At 43.6% G+C, this 16,064-nt stretch overlaps 1 protein-coding gene across 2 annotated transcripts in view; it reads left to right on the top strand.

Moving 5' to 3' along the window:
- The first annotated feature begins 794 nt into the window (after positions 1-794).
- PLA2G15 (phospholipase A2 group XV) overlaps positions 795-16,064 on the top strand; it is a 30,830-nt gene continuing 15,560 nt past the window's right edge. The window contains exons 1-2 of one of the 2 annotated variants that reach the window (XM_053271245.1): positions 795-933; positions 15,681-15,837. In XM_053271245.1, coding sequence (XP_053127220.1) covers positions 888-933; positions 15,681-15,837 — 203 coding nt within the window. In that variant the 5' untranslated portion in view covers positions 795-887. Of the gene's footprint in view, positions 934-1,070; positions 1,335-15,680; positions 15,838-16,064 lie in introns of those variants that run through there. The other variant, XM_053271244.1, reaches the window with a different exon arrangement.

Below are 16,064 nucleotides of genomic sequence, written 5' to 3'. Positions count from 1 at the left end.
TCCCCAGATGTTGGGTCTACAACTTGCATCATTCCCAGCCACAGTGGCCAAAAGGGAACAGAAATGAAGGGATGTGCTTGGTAGAAAGTTGGGAGAGTTGGAAGGTCCAGTATAGGGGTAAAAATGAAGGCTACTGGGATAATAATACTTAGGATGCTGGAGTGCTGACCTTTTGAGTGTCAACTCAAGAGGATTTGGGGGCCCTGGACTTTGGCCCCAAAGTCCAGGGGTAAGAACACCTCTGCCCCGAAGTCCCCTGCAAGTTATATGGGGAGCATTTCACACAATTTGGGTCTTTCATTGCACGTTAGAGTGCTGCCTGATTTATATCCAGGGTCAAAAAAATCCACTTTTTGCATTGGTTTTTTAGGCAACTTTGAACTCACAGTAAAGCCTTGCAGAAAACCTAGCCCTAAAGTCTGGGAAAGCTCCATGAGACTGTATAACCTGGCAGTATAAAAATGCACTAGATCAACAAGCAAGCAAACATTCTCTAAGTGCTAAGGATGGGCTTTAAAATGCTAAGTGCGTAGGCTAACCCACAAAAGAGATGTTTACTCACACACCTCTTTCATATTTTTAACTTACAGTTATCTAAATGGCTTTACATGATGTATTGTGTTGTTTGTTGTGATTTAGTCTGTAAACTGTCCAAAGGTCTGCATGGGAGGGTAGTCTATGCATGCCATAAATAAAATAAAAAGCTTTTGCTATAAATATTCAAAACCCTTTATATTCCTCACGGCAGCGACGGGGCCTCTCCTGCAAGTCTATGTTGGGGAGCGAGAGAGAGTGCAACGGCTCGATCTGCGATTGGCTTGGCCTGGACGGCTGTTTAATGGGGTGGAAAGGAAGCAAAAAAACAAACAAACCTGTTTTGAAAATCTATGTACTCTGAACTCAACCTCCTCCCCTCAGGAGATGAAGAGGAAGGTAAGTGACGAGAAGGGAGGGGAGAGGCGGAGTGGAACGCCCTCTGCGCGCTCATTGGCTCCTGGGCAGCCGGCGAGAAGCCGATTGGCTCGCAGCCTCCCTTTATATAGGCCGCGGGCCCTCCGCCGAGCGCCTTAGTGAGGCTTCGGCCGTCGAAGTGGGCGTAGGGTGCTGCGCATGCGCTGTGCGTGTGTGTTGGGACAGTTCTTGCCTCTCCGGGGCGTCAGTCGAGGGGATGGTGCTGCCAGCCGGGGCGACGAGCACGAAGGGGCTTCTGCGGAGCGCGGTGGTGGGCGCCTCCCTGCCGGCCCTCCTCTCCCTGCTGCTGCTGCTCTGCTCGCCCCACGGCGCCTGCTGCCTGCCTCAGGGGCGCAAGTCCGGCGGCCCCCCGGTTGTGCTCGGTAAGGGGGCCGGGCGGGAAGGAGTGCGGGGTGGGGGGCTGCGTGGGGAGGGGGCGCTCCCTCGTATCACGGGGTGGATGGCCGGGGACCTGTGTCTGGGGGGCAGAAGCGACCAGGAGTCCTGTGGCGCCCGGAGGATGGCGCCCTTGCATTTTTGCGTGCCAGGAGGCAAGCATGCTCCCTGGGCAGCAGGTTTCCTCGTCTCAAGTAGGCATGTTTACTCGCAGGTAATCTGATGCGTGGCGTCTGATGGTGGCTTGCTTTCCAAGTAAACAAGCGTTGGGTTGAGCTTCTAGTCCTTAAGAAAGATCTGTCAAAACAAAAAATCAAATGCACACCTTTAAAAAAAAGGGTGGGGGGGAAGAGACCTTTAAAAATGTGTAAACAGATTGCTTGCATCTGGTTTAGTTCTTTGTGTTTTTGCTTTTTAATTATGTAATCTTGAATTTTAAACTTTTAAAATTTTGTATTCTTTGTGTGTGTGTTAGCCTGGTCTTTTTTGATTATTATCTTTAATTTATCATATTTTTATACCGCCTGATATGTACATCTCTAGGCAGGTAGTAGTAGTATTAAAGTAAAACTAAAGCTGTGCTGCCTAGTCGGTTTTGACTCCTGGTTCCCACACAGCCCTGTGGTTGTCTTGGGTAGAATACAGGAGGGGTTGACCATTGCCATCTCCTGCACAGTATGAGATGATTCCTTTCAGCATCTTCCTATCTCGCTGCTGCCCAATATAGATGTTTCCCATAGTCTGGGAAACATAGTCTGGGAAACATACCAGTGGGGATTTGAACCAGCAACCTCTTGCTCCCTAGGCAAGGTACTTCCCCACTGTGTCATTAGGTGGCTTCAGTATTAGTAGTTTCTATTTTATTAATGTTATGACCCACCCTGTGCCATAATGTACTGGAGGGATAGGGTACAAATATTCTAAAACAACAAATTAAGGAAACCTCACTATGTTCAGTGGGACCATCTCCAGGTAAGCAGTATATGTAAGATGCTCTCAGTGCACACACCTCATTGAATACTGGAGCTTGCTTCTAAGAAAACATATGTAGGGTTGTGCCACTTAAGAAGAATCCAGTGTGTTTAATGGCGCTGACCCACATGTAAGAAGCATGTGTAGGACTTCAGCCTAAATGTAAGCCCCACTGAACACAGTGGAACTTGTTCCTAAGTAATTGTGCACAGAGTTGCATTGTTGTGGCAGAAGGTTTTGTGGGACAGATGCCATGTGGTCAGATGTGTTTATTTATTATTATTTGTTTATTTGATTTCTATACTGCCCTTCCAAAAATGACTCCGGGTGGTTTACACAGAGAAATAATAAACAAATAAGATGGCTCCCTGTCCCCAAAGGGCTCACAGTCTAAAAAGCAACATGAGATAGACACCAGCAACAGTCACTGGAGGTCCTGTGCTGGGGGTGGATAGGGCCAGTTACTCTCCCCCTGCTCAATAAAGAGAATCACCACGTTAAAAGGTGCCTCTTTGCCAAGTTAGCAGGGGTTAGCAGATGTAATGCACAGAGACCTGCGAGTCATGCCAGGGAGTTGGCAAAATATTATGGCTGAGGTAGGCTGAAATTCTGCTCTTGGTTTTCTCAGAATAACAGTCTTAGGAAGCCAGCTGTAAGATAACGCTTGGATCTTCAGGATAGAGGGAGGCATTTATGTCACCACAAAAACAGCACAAAGTCTTGTGGCAACTGTGGCAGAGAGAACATAATGTGGAGCAAGGGTAGTTACCAAATCTTTATCATCTTGAACTGTCAGGATGGTAAACAGGGTGGATTTTCCCATCACTTCTAATTTGATACATGCTTGCTTATGCAAGACAGAGCGGATTTTAATCCATGTGAGTGATGGTTACTCATGTGATTGTGGAGGGGGACTATGGACTCCCTTTGTGGAAGGGAAATTTGCTTCTTGAAAGATGATAGAAAGGGGAAGTTGCAGCAGGAATACTGGGAGGGGTACAGTACTTCTTAATGCACCTGACTCTCACATAATCTCAGATGCTGCTAATAAGTCCTTGTCTAAGGAATTGGTATGGAGAGAGAAGAGGCAGGTTCTCTGTTTTTTATTTGATCTCTGGCTGCATTGATTGTACAGGTAACTGTGAAGAGCAAACACAAACTAGGTGGGAAGTGTTTGGGGTTCTGTTCAAAATAAAGCTTTGTGTATGGGGGGAGAGGGGTTAAGTTGAAAGACGTGGCTGGTAGGATGAGGGAGGTATCTGCCTTTAGGCACTGGAAGGAAAGGTGGATGTTTGTGGAAAGCGTCAAGTGCCAAAGTGGTGTGGTTTTTTAAAAAAACAAAACAAAAACTTCAGAGTTTGCTTCCTTCCGTTAGTGGGCTACTGCAGATGAGATCTTAGAGGGTTGATGGTGGGTTATAAGTGCTGAGAATAGTAATGTTTCTGAGTCTGGGCAAGGCTTGGAGTCTAGATTTTTGTCTAGTAGTCTGGTGAGATCCTATAGGCCAGCTTATTCTTACAGATTTGGACTAGTACTGGAATTAAATTGGGGTACAAAACTCCTTCCCTGTAGTCAGCATGTTCTTCATTGGCCATGAGGACTTGAGCTAAATTGCCTTCCTTTGTGAGTTCCCCAACTTGTACATTCCTGAAATCATCACAAGGAAAGTTCAAAAGATGTGTGCGGTCTTGGCTTTATTTACAGATTTCTTCTTGGCAAAGCTGCTGCTTATAACTCTGTCTCTGAAGGTCGACTCGTAAATAGCCGTTTGCCTGTGGCAAATTATAAGTATCTCCCAGTTGGCCCAGCTTTACAAGAAAGCTTTACAAAAGTTGTGTTTTGCTTCTAGGCTGCAAATGACTGGCATTGGGGTATGTATGTGCAGGTAGACTGGTTAGATGGTAGATTTCTTATTTATAAGGCTGCTGTGGATGTGACAAAATATAAATAATGTCTTGCTGTTGCGTGGTTAAATGGCTTCTAAAAGGCTACAAAAGTCAATATTTTAAGGAAGGTATTAGGAACATAGGCAGCTGCCATATACTGAGTCAGACCATTGGTCTATCTAGCTCAGTATTGTCTACACAGACTGGCAGTGGCTTCTCCCAGGTTGCAGGCAGGAATCTCTCTCAGCCCTATACTGTATGCTTTGGTAGTTTGTTGGTTCAATAAAAAAATCTTGTCCTATTAAAAAATAAATCAATCTTGTCCTATCTTGGAGATGCTGCCCGGGAGGGAACTTGGAACCTAGAGGCTCTTCCCAGAGTGGCTCCATCCCCTGAGGCCCTGACTCTCTCTCTAGTCTAACCAGCCCCTAGTTACAAAAGAGTTTTTTTCCTTGGCAAGATGCAATGTCTTCCCTTTGGCTGTTTTGTTGGGAAAGTCCCAGAACATCCCGTATAACAAAAGAGTATGCCCATGTGATTTAAGCTCAGTGGAGTCTACCAAAGAAAACCACAGGGCTTTCTGTGGGTGCCAGGAGTTGAAATTGAGTTGACCGGCACACGTTATCTTTACCACAAAACCAATATAGCCACCTAATGGTGCAGCGGGAAATGACTTACATAGAACATAGTCAGATCATAGGTCCATCTAGCTCAGTATTGTCTTCACAGACTGGCAGAGGCATCTCCAAGGTTGCAGGCAGGAATCTCTCTCAGCCCTATCTTGGAGGTGCTGCCAGGAAGGGAACTTGGAACCTTTTGCTCTTCCCAGAGTGGCTCCACTCTCTTCCAGTGCTCACACATCTAGTCTCCCATTCAGATGCAACCAGGGCAGACCCTGCTTAGCTAGGGAGACAAGTCATGCTTGCTGCCACAAGACCAGCTCCTGAGAGAATGTAGGGAAATGGTTTCAGGCAGAATTATCCACTTGATTATGTTTCTCTCGTTTTGCTTGGGAAGAGGTTAAAAATGCATGCAATCTTATTTGTTCGAGGAGAAATCAGGAAGGCCCATGTTCCAGTGTTCAGGAACCTTGACTTAAATACATGCACTAAGTTTGTTAGCTGACACACTTTACCACTTCAAGGCACAACTGAAGGTGGAAAGGTTTTTTATTTTATTTACTACATTACTTTCCCACCAGGGAGCCCAGAGCCTAAACATACATTCTTTACGTTTATCCTCACAACAACCCTGTGAGGTATGTTAGGGTGAGAGATAAAGTGACTGGCCCAGAGTCACCCAGTGAGTTTCATGGATGAATGGGGATTTGAACTCTGATCTCTCTTGCAGAAACTTGTTTTCTGTTATCAACCTCAAAAAATTCATGCAGTTATCTGCATATTGCTTACACTTGTTTTTTGACCCTCTTCAAATGGAAATTCATGATTTTATTTAAGGGACTTAAATTGTCATTTATGGAGAGTAGAATTTCTCTAGTGAAGTACAGGTAGGTTCTGAGCTCCTTCATAGAATTAATCATACAGGTTATTCATTACCTAGTTCACAGAACAGAAACGAGAGAGAGCTCTTTGGTTAATTATAGTGTAACAGTTTAAATATAGAGGTGGTTGTCATTGGGGAGAAGGCTGTTTTCCTTTTAATGAGTAACGCTTGTTTTATACATGATACTGAACTGAAAGGCTGGTTAAACAAAAGGACATAGTTTCTATTTGGATCGAGTTCATGGAGCTGCAAATACAGTAATTGGTCCACACGCTTCTTTATGAAGATGAGCAGGTATTTCCTCTGTTTCTTTCCACAGAGGCCAAACAATATGCTTTGGTGCTTAATTGTGAGTAGGGATCTGCTGAGACAAAGCAGACAGTAGCTTATCAGCTGATCCAGTATCAGTCCAGCCACATGAGAGGTAAATTAGGTTAGATCAGTCATGTGTTAGACCGTTGCTCGCTGTGGGGTTGTAGTTCTGTTGCTACTTAATTCATGATGGGTAAGCAGATGGCAATCGTGTTAACATTTGTTTATATGACCCTCCCAATCCTGCTGTGATCCTTTATCCAAGGGAAGATGGGTGTTTTGCCTTTTCTCCCAAATGAACACAAACCACTTGTTGGTATGCATGCCTTAAAAAAAGGATAGGGAAGGATTGGATTCCAGACCTGCAAATATCTCTGCTGCAGTGGGGGTTTGGAGCCAAATAAAACTTAGAGCTAAGATTGCAGCATGAATCTATAGCTCCCTACATAAATTAGAAACCATTGCAATGCATTAAAAAAAAACCCCTGAAAATCCAGATCATAGAGCTAAATATGAATGTGAGGTTTGTGGTTGAATGACCAAGGGGTGGTGGTTACAGCATTAGTTACCCACTCCTGGTCACACGTTTTAGAGCACTGTCTAAATATTTCTATTTTCAGTTTCCCCCCCTTGATGAGTGAGTGACAGAATGATGCCATGTGGTTGTGTCCTATTGAAAGGAAACTTGGAAGTAACACTGCTTCCCAACTGTGGGTCTAGAGAGGCTGGTAGGGGGTTGTCCTGGCAAATGTACAGCAGTTCCTGCCCACCTCCCCATTTCCAAGGTTGCGAGGAAGACTGGAAGTGTAGCCATACTGCTCTTTTACCACGCCGGGCCAGATCAGTACCCTGCACCTTCCTTTGCTGCCTTGAAATGAGGAAGGTAGGTACTGGGGCGGGGGCTGCTTTGGTCCCTGCTCAGTTGAGATGCCCTAGGCCCCTCTGCCAGAGCAGGAGATGAAATCTGGGAGTGGGCCTTGGCTGTGCTCCCGTGGAGCAATAGGCAGGCAACCAGCAACTGTGGAACATAATCGTGCCTCCCAGGGTGGTTGGGCAGCATCACATCTTCTCTGTACCAGAGGCTTTCAAACTTTCTGCCTTCAGGGACGCCAATCCACATCAACTCCTCTGCATGTTGCAGAGGTTTCTGGGTCAAATTCTAGGGTTCATGCTCAGTAGGGTAGTGGCCAGGCTCACTGGAGCTTTCCTGGAGCTATGCATTAACAGCGGGTACCGTCTATAAGAGTTGTCCTTGCCTTGGACCCTGGTGGCCATGGGACCCTGCTAACTTATTTTACTGCTGCTACTACTACTGGGGGAAAGTAGTACCTAATGGTGCAGTGGGGAAATGACTTGATTAGCAGGCCAGAGGTTGCCGGTTCGAATCCCTGCTGGTTCGACTGTGGGAAGCACCTCTATCGGGCAGCAGCGATGTAGGAAGATGCTGGAAGGCATCATCTCATACTGCACAGGAGGAGGCAATGGTCAACCCCTCCTGTATTCTACCAAAGACAACCACAGGGCTCTGTGGTCGCCAGGAGTCAACATCAACTCGACAGCACACTTTATCTTTATTTATTTTATTTTATTTTATTTTATTTTATTTTATTTATTTACATATTTTATACCGCCCAAAACTTGTGTGTCTGGGTGGTTTTCAACAGATAAAAACAACCTTAAAACTTTAGTTAAAAACAAAACAAGAAATTTAAAACACAACAATTTAAAAATTTTTAAAAAACAATGCTCTAAAACAACATTAAAAACAATCAAAACAGTATCAGTTAAAAGCCTTGGTGAACAGATGTGTATTTAAAGACTTTTTAAAAGCTGTCAGAGATGGGGAGGCTCTTATTTCACTAGGGAGTGCATTCCAAAGCCTCGGGGCAGCAATGGAGAAGGCCTGTCCCCAAGTAGCCACCAGAGGAGCTGGTGGCAAATGCAGACGGACCTCTCCTGATGATCTCAATGGGCGGTGGGGTTCATAATGAAGAAGACGTTCTCTTAAATACCCAGGGCCCAAGCTGTTTAGGGCTTTATAGGTTATAACTAACACCTTGTATTTTGCCTGGAAACATATTGGCAGCCAGTGTAGCTCCTTCAATACGGGAGTAATATGGTCTCTCCTAGATGACCCAGAGACCAGCCAGTTGTCTTTGCCTTGAACCCTAATGGACATGGGACCCTGCTAACGTATTTTACTATGACTACTTATATACAGCTTTTTAGCCAAAGGTTCTCACTGGTTGACATAGAAAGTGGTTCCCTGTCCCCCAAGGACTTGCAGTCTAAAAAGAAACACAATGGTAGGCACCAGCAACGGTGCCCGCAGGGACAGTTGCACTCCCTTTTTTCCTCTCAGGGCAAATCGGCATTGCAGAAATTCAGGTTTAAGTTATTCATTCTCTCTAGGGAAACTAGAGAACTGTAATTTTGTGAGAGGTGATAGTGGTAGATAATTGTAACAAAAAATTCTCAGCATTGCTCCCAAATTATCATTTCAAGGAAACTTTATGATATTTATTTATTCATTTTATTTTAATTTTTACATTTTATTTATTTATTTTATTTTATTTTTTACATTTTATATCCCACTCTTCCTCCAAGGAGCCCAGAGTACAACAACAATAACAATTTATATACTGCTTTTCAACAAAAGTTTCCAAAGTGGTTTACATAGAGAAATAATAAATAAATAAATAAGATGGATCCCTGTCCCCCAAAGAGCTCACAATACTACATACTTGAGTTTCTCCTCACAACAACCCTGTGAAGTAGGTCAGGCTGAGAGAGAAGTGACTGGCCCGGAGTCACCCAGCAAGTCTCATGGCTGAATGGGGATTTGAACTCGGGTCTCCCCGGTCCTAGTCCAGCACTCTAACCACTACAGCACAGTACTGCATAATTTGTAGTGTAGACATACTCTTTCTTTCTCCTGTCCTTCCATGGGGCTTTCTAGTCTAAAAAGAATGCCATTGGTGATACTGGTATAATCCACCTTAATTTAGCTATATCCCACTAGCTGAAGTCCAGAGTATAAGATACCTAATATTGTCTTGTAGTTGATTATTATAGCAGATCATCTGTCTACCTGTCTTTCAGAGCAACTTTTCTGCTACTACTGATCTTTCTCATTGAGGAACCCTAGCTAAATCTCCAAGGATATCCAGGGTTCTCTAGTAATCCTTGAATGCCATTGATACACTAAATAAAACAGTAATAGCGGTAACACTTTGTTTCCATGGTGGCTTCTCTGTCTTGTATATATGCTGAAAGGAATGAGATTCCTGTTTGGTGTGTTCAGTTTCCTTTTCTGTCTTCAGCACAATGGGTTGACACCATCCTAAATGCAATTGTCTCTTCCCCTTTAAGAGAGCTTGTGCCTTTTCGGACACCATTAAAAACTGGCAGCCTCTTGGAGCAAATATAACTACTGATATTTGCTAGATATTTGCATAAGCTACAGCAGTATCACATCCACTTCTGTTCTGTTAAATGCATAGCTAATAGTTCCTTCCATGGAAGTCCATGATTTTATTTGAGCCTGTGAAATAGTCATAAAACCTTCAAGTGTAACTGTCTGGAAATCTATGCAGTAGTGCAGGCCTTGACAAATGTCCTCTGGATGTAGGAGCCAGCCCCAGAATTTAGGAGCCAGACAATGGACACTTAACAAAATTACCAGATTTAGTGACAGATTGTGGAGGAGGAGGGTGAATTGTTCTCCTTATCCGCATTACAATTAACCTACTTAGAACAGAAGCAGGGCTGTCTGGGGCAAATACAGATTTTATTAAATAACTCTACCTCAGAATAGCCACCTAATGGCGCAGCAGGGAAATGACTTGATTAGCAAGCTAGCGGTTGCCGGTTCGAATCCCCGCTGGTATGTTCCCCAGATTATGGGAAACACTTATATCAGGCAGCAGTGATATTGGAAGATGGTGAAAGGCATCATCTCATACTGTGCGGGAGATGTAGTCTACCAAAGAAAACCACAGGGTTCTGTGGTCGCCAGGAGTCAACACCAACTTGACGGCACACTTTAACTTTTTACCTCGGAATATTCTAGCCTAGATGCCATGGCTCCCTGGCAACTGGGGTTTGTCAAGTCCTGCAGTAGTGATTGCAAAAAGGAAAGGTTATGATTAGGCATGATGCTGCATGTTTCAAGCTGTTCCTAGAACTCTGGTTTCAAGAACATAGAGTTCCATAGACTGATTTTCACTATTGCAATAGAGCACAGCGTTGCTTGGACATAGTGTAAGAAAAGTATGCCAATATTTGACTAATCAGCATTTCGAAAAGTGTTTTGGGGTGCTTTCTCAACAGAACCTTTATGCAAATCTTGCATATTTCCATGCCGAAGTTTGATGGAGGCTAGAACTGGCACAATTAAAGTTGGCTATCAGAGTAGCATACTGGTATATAATCTCTGTAAATGAAGTTCAGAACTGATATTTACTTTAGACACTTCAATACAATAAAATTCATTTTTCAGTTTTTATGTCCTCTGTTTCTCTGTTCTAGTTCATACAAGCTTTGTTCTAGGCTAACCAAGTAGATTAATAACATGTATATTTCCAAAAGAACTAGAAATGTTATCCTTGTGGATTATAACATTTTGACCAGAGCATGTGTAAAAATCGAAGGGGCCCTCCTCTGCTCCAATATAAATCAATGGAGTAGAAACGTTCATGGACTCAGAGGGTGCTTAACAGACAACCAACTGCATGCAGTTATTGGAACTTGGTGTCAAAGAGTGGGGTGGGGAGAAAAGGTTGAACAATGTCTTGGCTTGAAGAACTCCCTGAAAATTCCCCCGAGCCCTTCTGCTCTTGAGGGGAAAATGTGCCTGGAACTTTCACCATGTTCAGGTAACACATGTACACCAGGCCCATACTTGTGTGCGTATTAATTCAAAACTCTTAAAGTCCTTGCTCATTCTTCTAACGCACTCATTTTTTGGAAACAAGTTTCACCTCAGTGCCTCAAGTTATTCATCCCTGCTATTTGTCTCTTTGTGGGCTTTAAGCAAATGCTTGACATGGTGTTTTAGGATCAGTGTGGGCTCACTGGGCTATTTTCTGCATGTTGAACATTCCGTGTTAATAGCTGTGTTACAAATGGTTTGACCTGGCCGTTGATAAAAATCCCCAGAACTGAACTACATGTTAACACTGGCACAACTTGGGAACTGCCAGATGCTTATAAAGTGGTTGTGGGAAGACGTTTAGTGCTCCCCCCCCCTTAAAATCCTTGGAGTTCCACTAGGGGGAAAACAGCCGGGGAGATGTGGCTTTGGATGCCAAAGTATCCCAGGGAACGGCTTCAGCAACCCCTCCCAGCTGCTCATATTGCAGTTTAAGGGGCTGCTGTAGCATAGTAGAAAGCCACCTAATGGCGTATTGGGGAAATGACTTGATTCGCAAGCCAGAGGTTGCTGGTTCGAATCTCCGCTGGTATGTCTCCCAGACTATGGGGAACACCTCTATCGGGCAACAGCAACATAGGAAGATGCTGGAAGGCATCATCTCACACTGCGTGGGAGGAGGCAATGGTCAACCCCGCCTGTATTCTTCCAAAGACAACTACAGGGCTCTGTGGTCACCAGGAGTCAACACCGACTTGACGTCACACTTTACGTTTATAGCATAGTAGAACTCAGCTTGGTTCAAGTCTCGCCTTAGGCAAGTCATTCCTTCTCAGTTCCATTGACAGTATGGGGGACAATAATTCCATATATTACATGGTTATTGTAAAGTTCATAACATAACACATGTGAAGCACTTGAAAGCGTCATAATATGTATATTTGTATTGCTTTCCCCACACTCCCACTTAATAGGCATTCAGCTGCCTCAGTTGTAACACACAGGTCCGCCCCTCTGATGTTTATAAACAAAGCTATAGTTGCAAATAGTTTTTCTTGGGAGGTTTGGTCCTCCTGGAATGTTTACCGGGATCTAGTTTGGCAGTTGGTTTTCTGCAGTGTCTGTTTATACATGTGACTTTCCGAGGGGTCCCCACATCATGTGGTTGGCCTTTTAGTCCTAATTATAACTTAGGAGCATTTTGCAGAGCAAACCTCTTGTGGCTGGATGGCTCTTCGCCTTGGCCAGTAGCAATAAGTGGTGTCTCATGACTTCTTGGGAAACTGACTGGTTGAGTCTCAGTCCAGCTAACCACTCCTCTTAAGTTCTCTGCTGTGATGTGGAAGATTTTCACTCTTTTATTGACTTGAGCTGGGAGTTCTAAAATTTTTACCTTCCATGGATACTAATGCTAGTGCAAATTACACTTCTGTATGTGTGTATTAAGCTTAGAGAACAGCTTGGTGAAATTAGCACTTACACCTGCACTAATTTGAATGTACAGATGTGTTTTGGAAGATGACACAAGCTGTAAGTCTGCTTTGTGTGGTTATATATGACTGGGTGGTTCACGCAGGCAGATGTCATGTCTTCAGTATTTTTTCTAAAGCCCTTCAGAGATGATGCAGCTTTTATTCCAACTATTTCACTTCACACACTTACATGGTTTTCGGAAGTATGGTCGGTGACTGTCCTAATTGGAGCATGACAGCTGGCTGCATTTCAAGCTTAGGCTCTTTATGTGCGGATTTTTAGACTTGTGCCTGGTTCTAACATTAGTTTTTAAATGCATGTCATTTGGGTGATGGTCTGATACACAGATTCCATAGAGGCAGCGCTGTTAACAAAACCTGAGTCTTGTGTCACCTTAGACCAAGAAATTGGCTGTGCCTTAAGCCTTTATGGGCATTGCCCCAAAGCATTTCTTATGCTACAGTAAATCTAGGGCTGGGAGTCAGGAGTCAGAATAGGATTTAGGAAGCACAAGGACCTGTGTACTTTTCACAGACAGAACTGTAAACAGCATTTCATTACACTTGCAGTTTGTATTTGCATTGCATTCTTCAAATGTTTTGCAAAATATTCAAGGGCACTGCTGCTGAAAATGGCAGCTCCTCAGTATCCTGGTCTATCAGCTAACTCGGATCTCCATCTCTTTTGGAAAGTAGGCAAGAGATTAGACATTTTAACTCGCAAGCTTGACTTTGTTTTTCTGGAGTGCCTCCATATGCTGAACAAGCTGCTTGGTGAATCATATTTTCCTCAGAGTTGGGGGGGGGGATTTTTTTTTGGAGGCATGTGAATCGGAAGCATTCAGCAACTGGAAACTAGATAAAGCTGTGACTACAAACTGTATTGCTTTAAATAGCTGGTCAGCAACTTGTTTTGTTGGATGGCCAGTAAAGGGTATGTTGGATATGATGAACTAGGACCCCAGTAACCATAGCTATGTTCTACTTCAGATGCATATACCTTATGGGAGCATAGAAACCTAGGAAGCTGCCTTGAATTGAGTCAGACCATTGGTCCATCCAGCTTTGTATTGTCTGTTGTTACGGCCCAGGCCACTCATATTGGACCAGAACTCATAGGCCAGCGGGCCAGGCTGAGGCCTGTGACTTTGCCAGCAATTCCATTGATAGAAACACTGATGCAAGGCCTCACTCAGCTCTGAATGAAATGATTAACTCCTAGGAGACAAGCTGGAAGCTAATCCTTTACTTCCTTTGACAGAATGCTTACCATGTTGATGGCACCTATATTGTTTTGTTTTAGTCAAATGCATTGATTAACTAGCCTCAAACATGTACCCTTTTGCTGTTACTTTGAACATTCTTTTTTATAATTACACACTAGGTAGATGTACACAAGAAGTAATTTAATTGCTGTCTCACACATATAGTTTAGCTTATTCCTCCTTAAAGAACCCCTTTTGACTTTTTTTAAACACTCTTTGGAGCAAGAGGCACTAGGAGCTTGCTTCTTAGGCAAAGACAGACCAACAACGTAAGCAAGCAGAGAGTATTTTCGAGGGCACGCTTTAATACATTCTCATTTGCTATTCTTGAGAGCAGATATCGGGAAAACTCTGCTTATTGACCGAAAATGCCCATGTGGCACAGAGGAAATTGGAACTGTGATGCATGTGCTTTTATATTGTCCATACTATCAGGATATTCGCATCACTTTTATTGCCCCTCTTTTACTGAATATGCCAGGCAGATCAGCTGAGTTTTATACCTCCTTTCTTCTTGCAGATTGGGATCTATCAGCAACATTTAGTATGTCCAAATTTTATGTGGCAGCCTGCAAGTTGATTCAATATGTTAATTAGAACTAAAATTTTAAGGAGTACAGCATTGCTACTTTGAGTACATAGTATATAGATTTTTAAGATAACTATTCTGTTGTACTAAAATGTTAATTTTGCTGTTGATGACTATCTGCTTGTTGGTTCTGGTCAGTGACTGTAATAAAGTAATCTTCAGTGTAGATTGGAATATCTGATTTCTGCATAAATGACAGTTGAAGTGCGCAATCACATGGCAAACAATTTGCGACAAATCAAAGAAAGTGCTGATAAACTGCATTGTATAATGTAGTTGATGGGTACCTAGAGGAAGCTAAAGAAAAGGGTTCTCTGTTTCAAAATGTGCTAGTACTGGTTACTGCTTGAAGAGAATACAGTGGTCCCTCTACTTACGAAATTAATCCGTTCCGAATGCACATTTGTAAGTCGAAAAGTTCATAAGTCGAAAAGCGGTTTCCCATAGGAATGCATTGGGAACGGATTAATGCGTTCCGGAGCCTAGAAAAAAGACCCAGACCCCCAGTAAGGCTTGCAAACTGCACAGGAACATTTCTTTTCAAGAATAAACAGGCAGTAAACAGGCAGGCAAGTCAAGGAAACCACATGTAAAATTCGTAAGTCAAGGAAACCACATGTAAAATTCGTAAGTCGAGGAAACCACATGTAAAATTCGTAAGTCGAGGAAACCCCATCTAAAAATTTGTAAGTCGAAAAAAACGCATCTAAAACCGGATCTAAAAGTGCCGTTTGTAACTCGAAAAATACTTATGTCGAGTAGTTTGTAAGTCGAGGGACCACTGTATTCATGATTTGGGAGGGGGGGAAACAAACTGCTTACTGTCAAGGTTTCCAAGCAGTCAGCTTAACTCACAAGTCATGAAAGGACACATCTCCCCCACCCCCTCTCTTCATGCAGTTTGTACTCTGAGGTAGTCACATTATTTACCAGTTTCAAGGTCCAGTAGTGCTGACGGGATTCTTATAGTGGAACCTCTGAAGATCAGCTGATGTGTTTGCAGAGATCCATACATGTAGGCTTGCCTCACTAGCCCGCCATTCTTTGGGCTGGCCACTGATCTCTTCCCCAAGTTTTTCTGGCACACAGGCTGAGGGCTTAGGAGAGAAGCAGGTCGTCCGTCACTTGCACTGGAATATGGAGATAGTAAGAAACAGGGGGCCCTCTCCTTCTGCTCAGCAAGGATTCCTATGAAAACTTTTCAGAAATGGGAAGGATAACTGCATGGTGCTGTTTTCCTGCTTGCCAGAGGGCTGAGGGCAGTTGCCCCTGGCAAGTGGATTTGTAGATGCCTGCTTATTTGGCAGGCGAGTGAATTCTCCGTGGGGAGCGGATTGCTTTTGTTTTGGCAGCTTTTACGTAACACAACTGCATTTCCAAGTATAGGAAGCCTGGGAAAAAGAACGGAGCAAAATTGCAGCACATGGTGTAACTTCTGCTTCCCTCCTTCTGTCTTTTTAGTGCCTGGGGATTTTGGTAACCAGCTAGAAGCCAAGTTGAACAAACCTTCTGTGGTGCACTACCTCTGCTACAAGAAGACTGACAGTTACTTCACATTGTGGCTGAACGCAGAACAGCTTGTCCCTATTGTTATTGACTGCTGGGTAGATAATATCAGGTAGGGGTGTGTGATGTTTTTCCGTGTGACTTTAACTATTCTTTCTCAGGAGCAGGAAGAAGCATTGACGCCAGGAGTCATATGAGATCAGGGAGAAGAACTCAAGCTGAGAGGCCAAGAAATGGTTGGCATGGGTCAGCTTATTTGATTACAGCCAAATATGCCAAGAATGCTACTGGTATTCATGTGTAAGTTGGAAGGCAGCAGGTTATCTCTCCAACTTCATA

The sequence above is a fragment of the Hemicordylus capensis genome, chromosome 9 (assembly GCF_027244095.1).
Source record: "Hemicordylus capensis ecotype Gifberg chromosome 9, rHemCap1.1.pri, whole genome shotgun sequence".
Lineage (NCBI taxonomy): Eukaryota > Metazoa > Chordata > Lepidosauria > Squamata > Cordylidae > Hemicordylus > Hemicordylus capensis.
The sequence above is the reverse complement of the archived record's forward strand: the minus strand, read 5'-3'. Positions and strand labels throughout refer to the sequence as shown.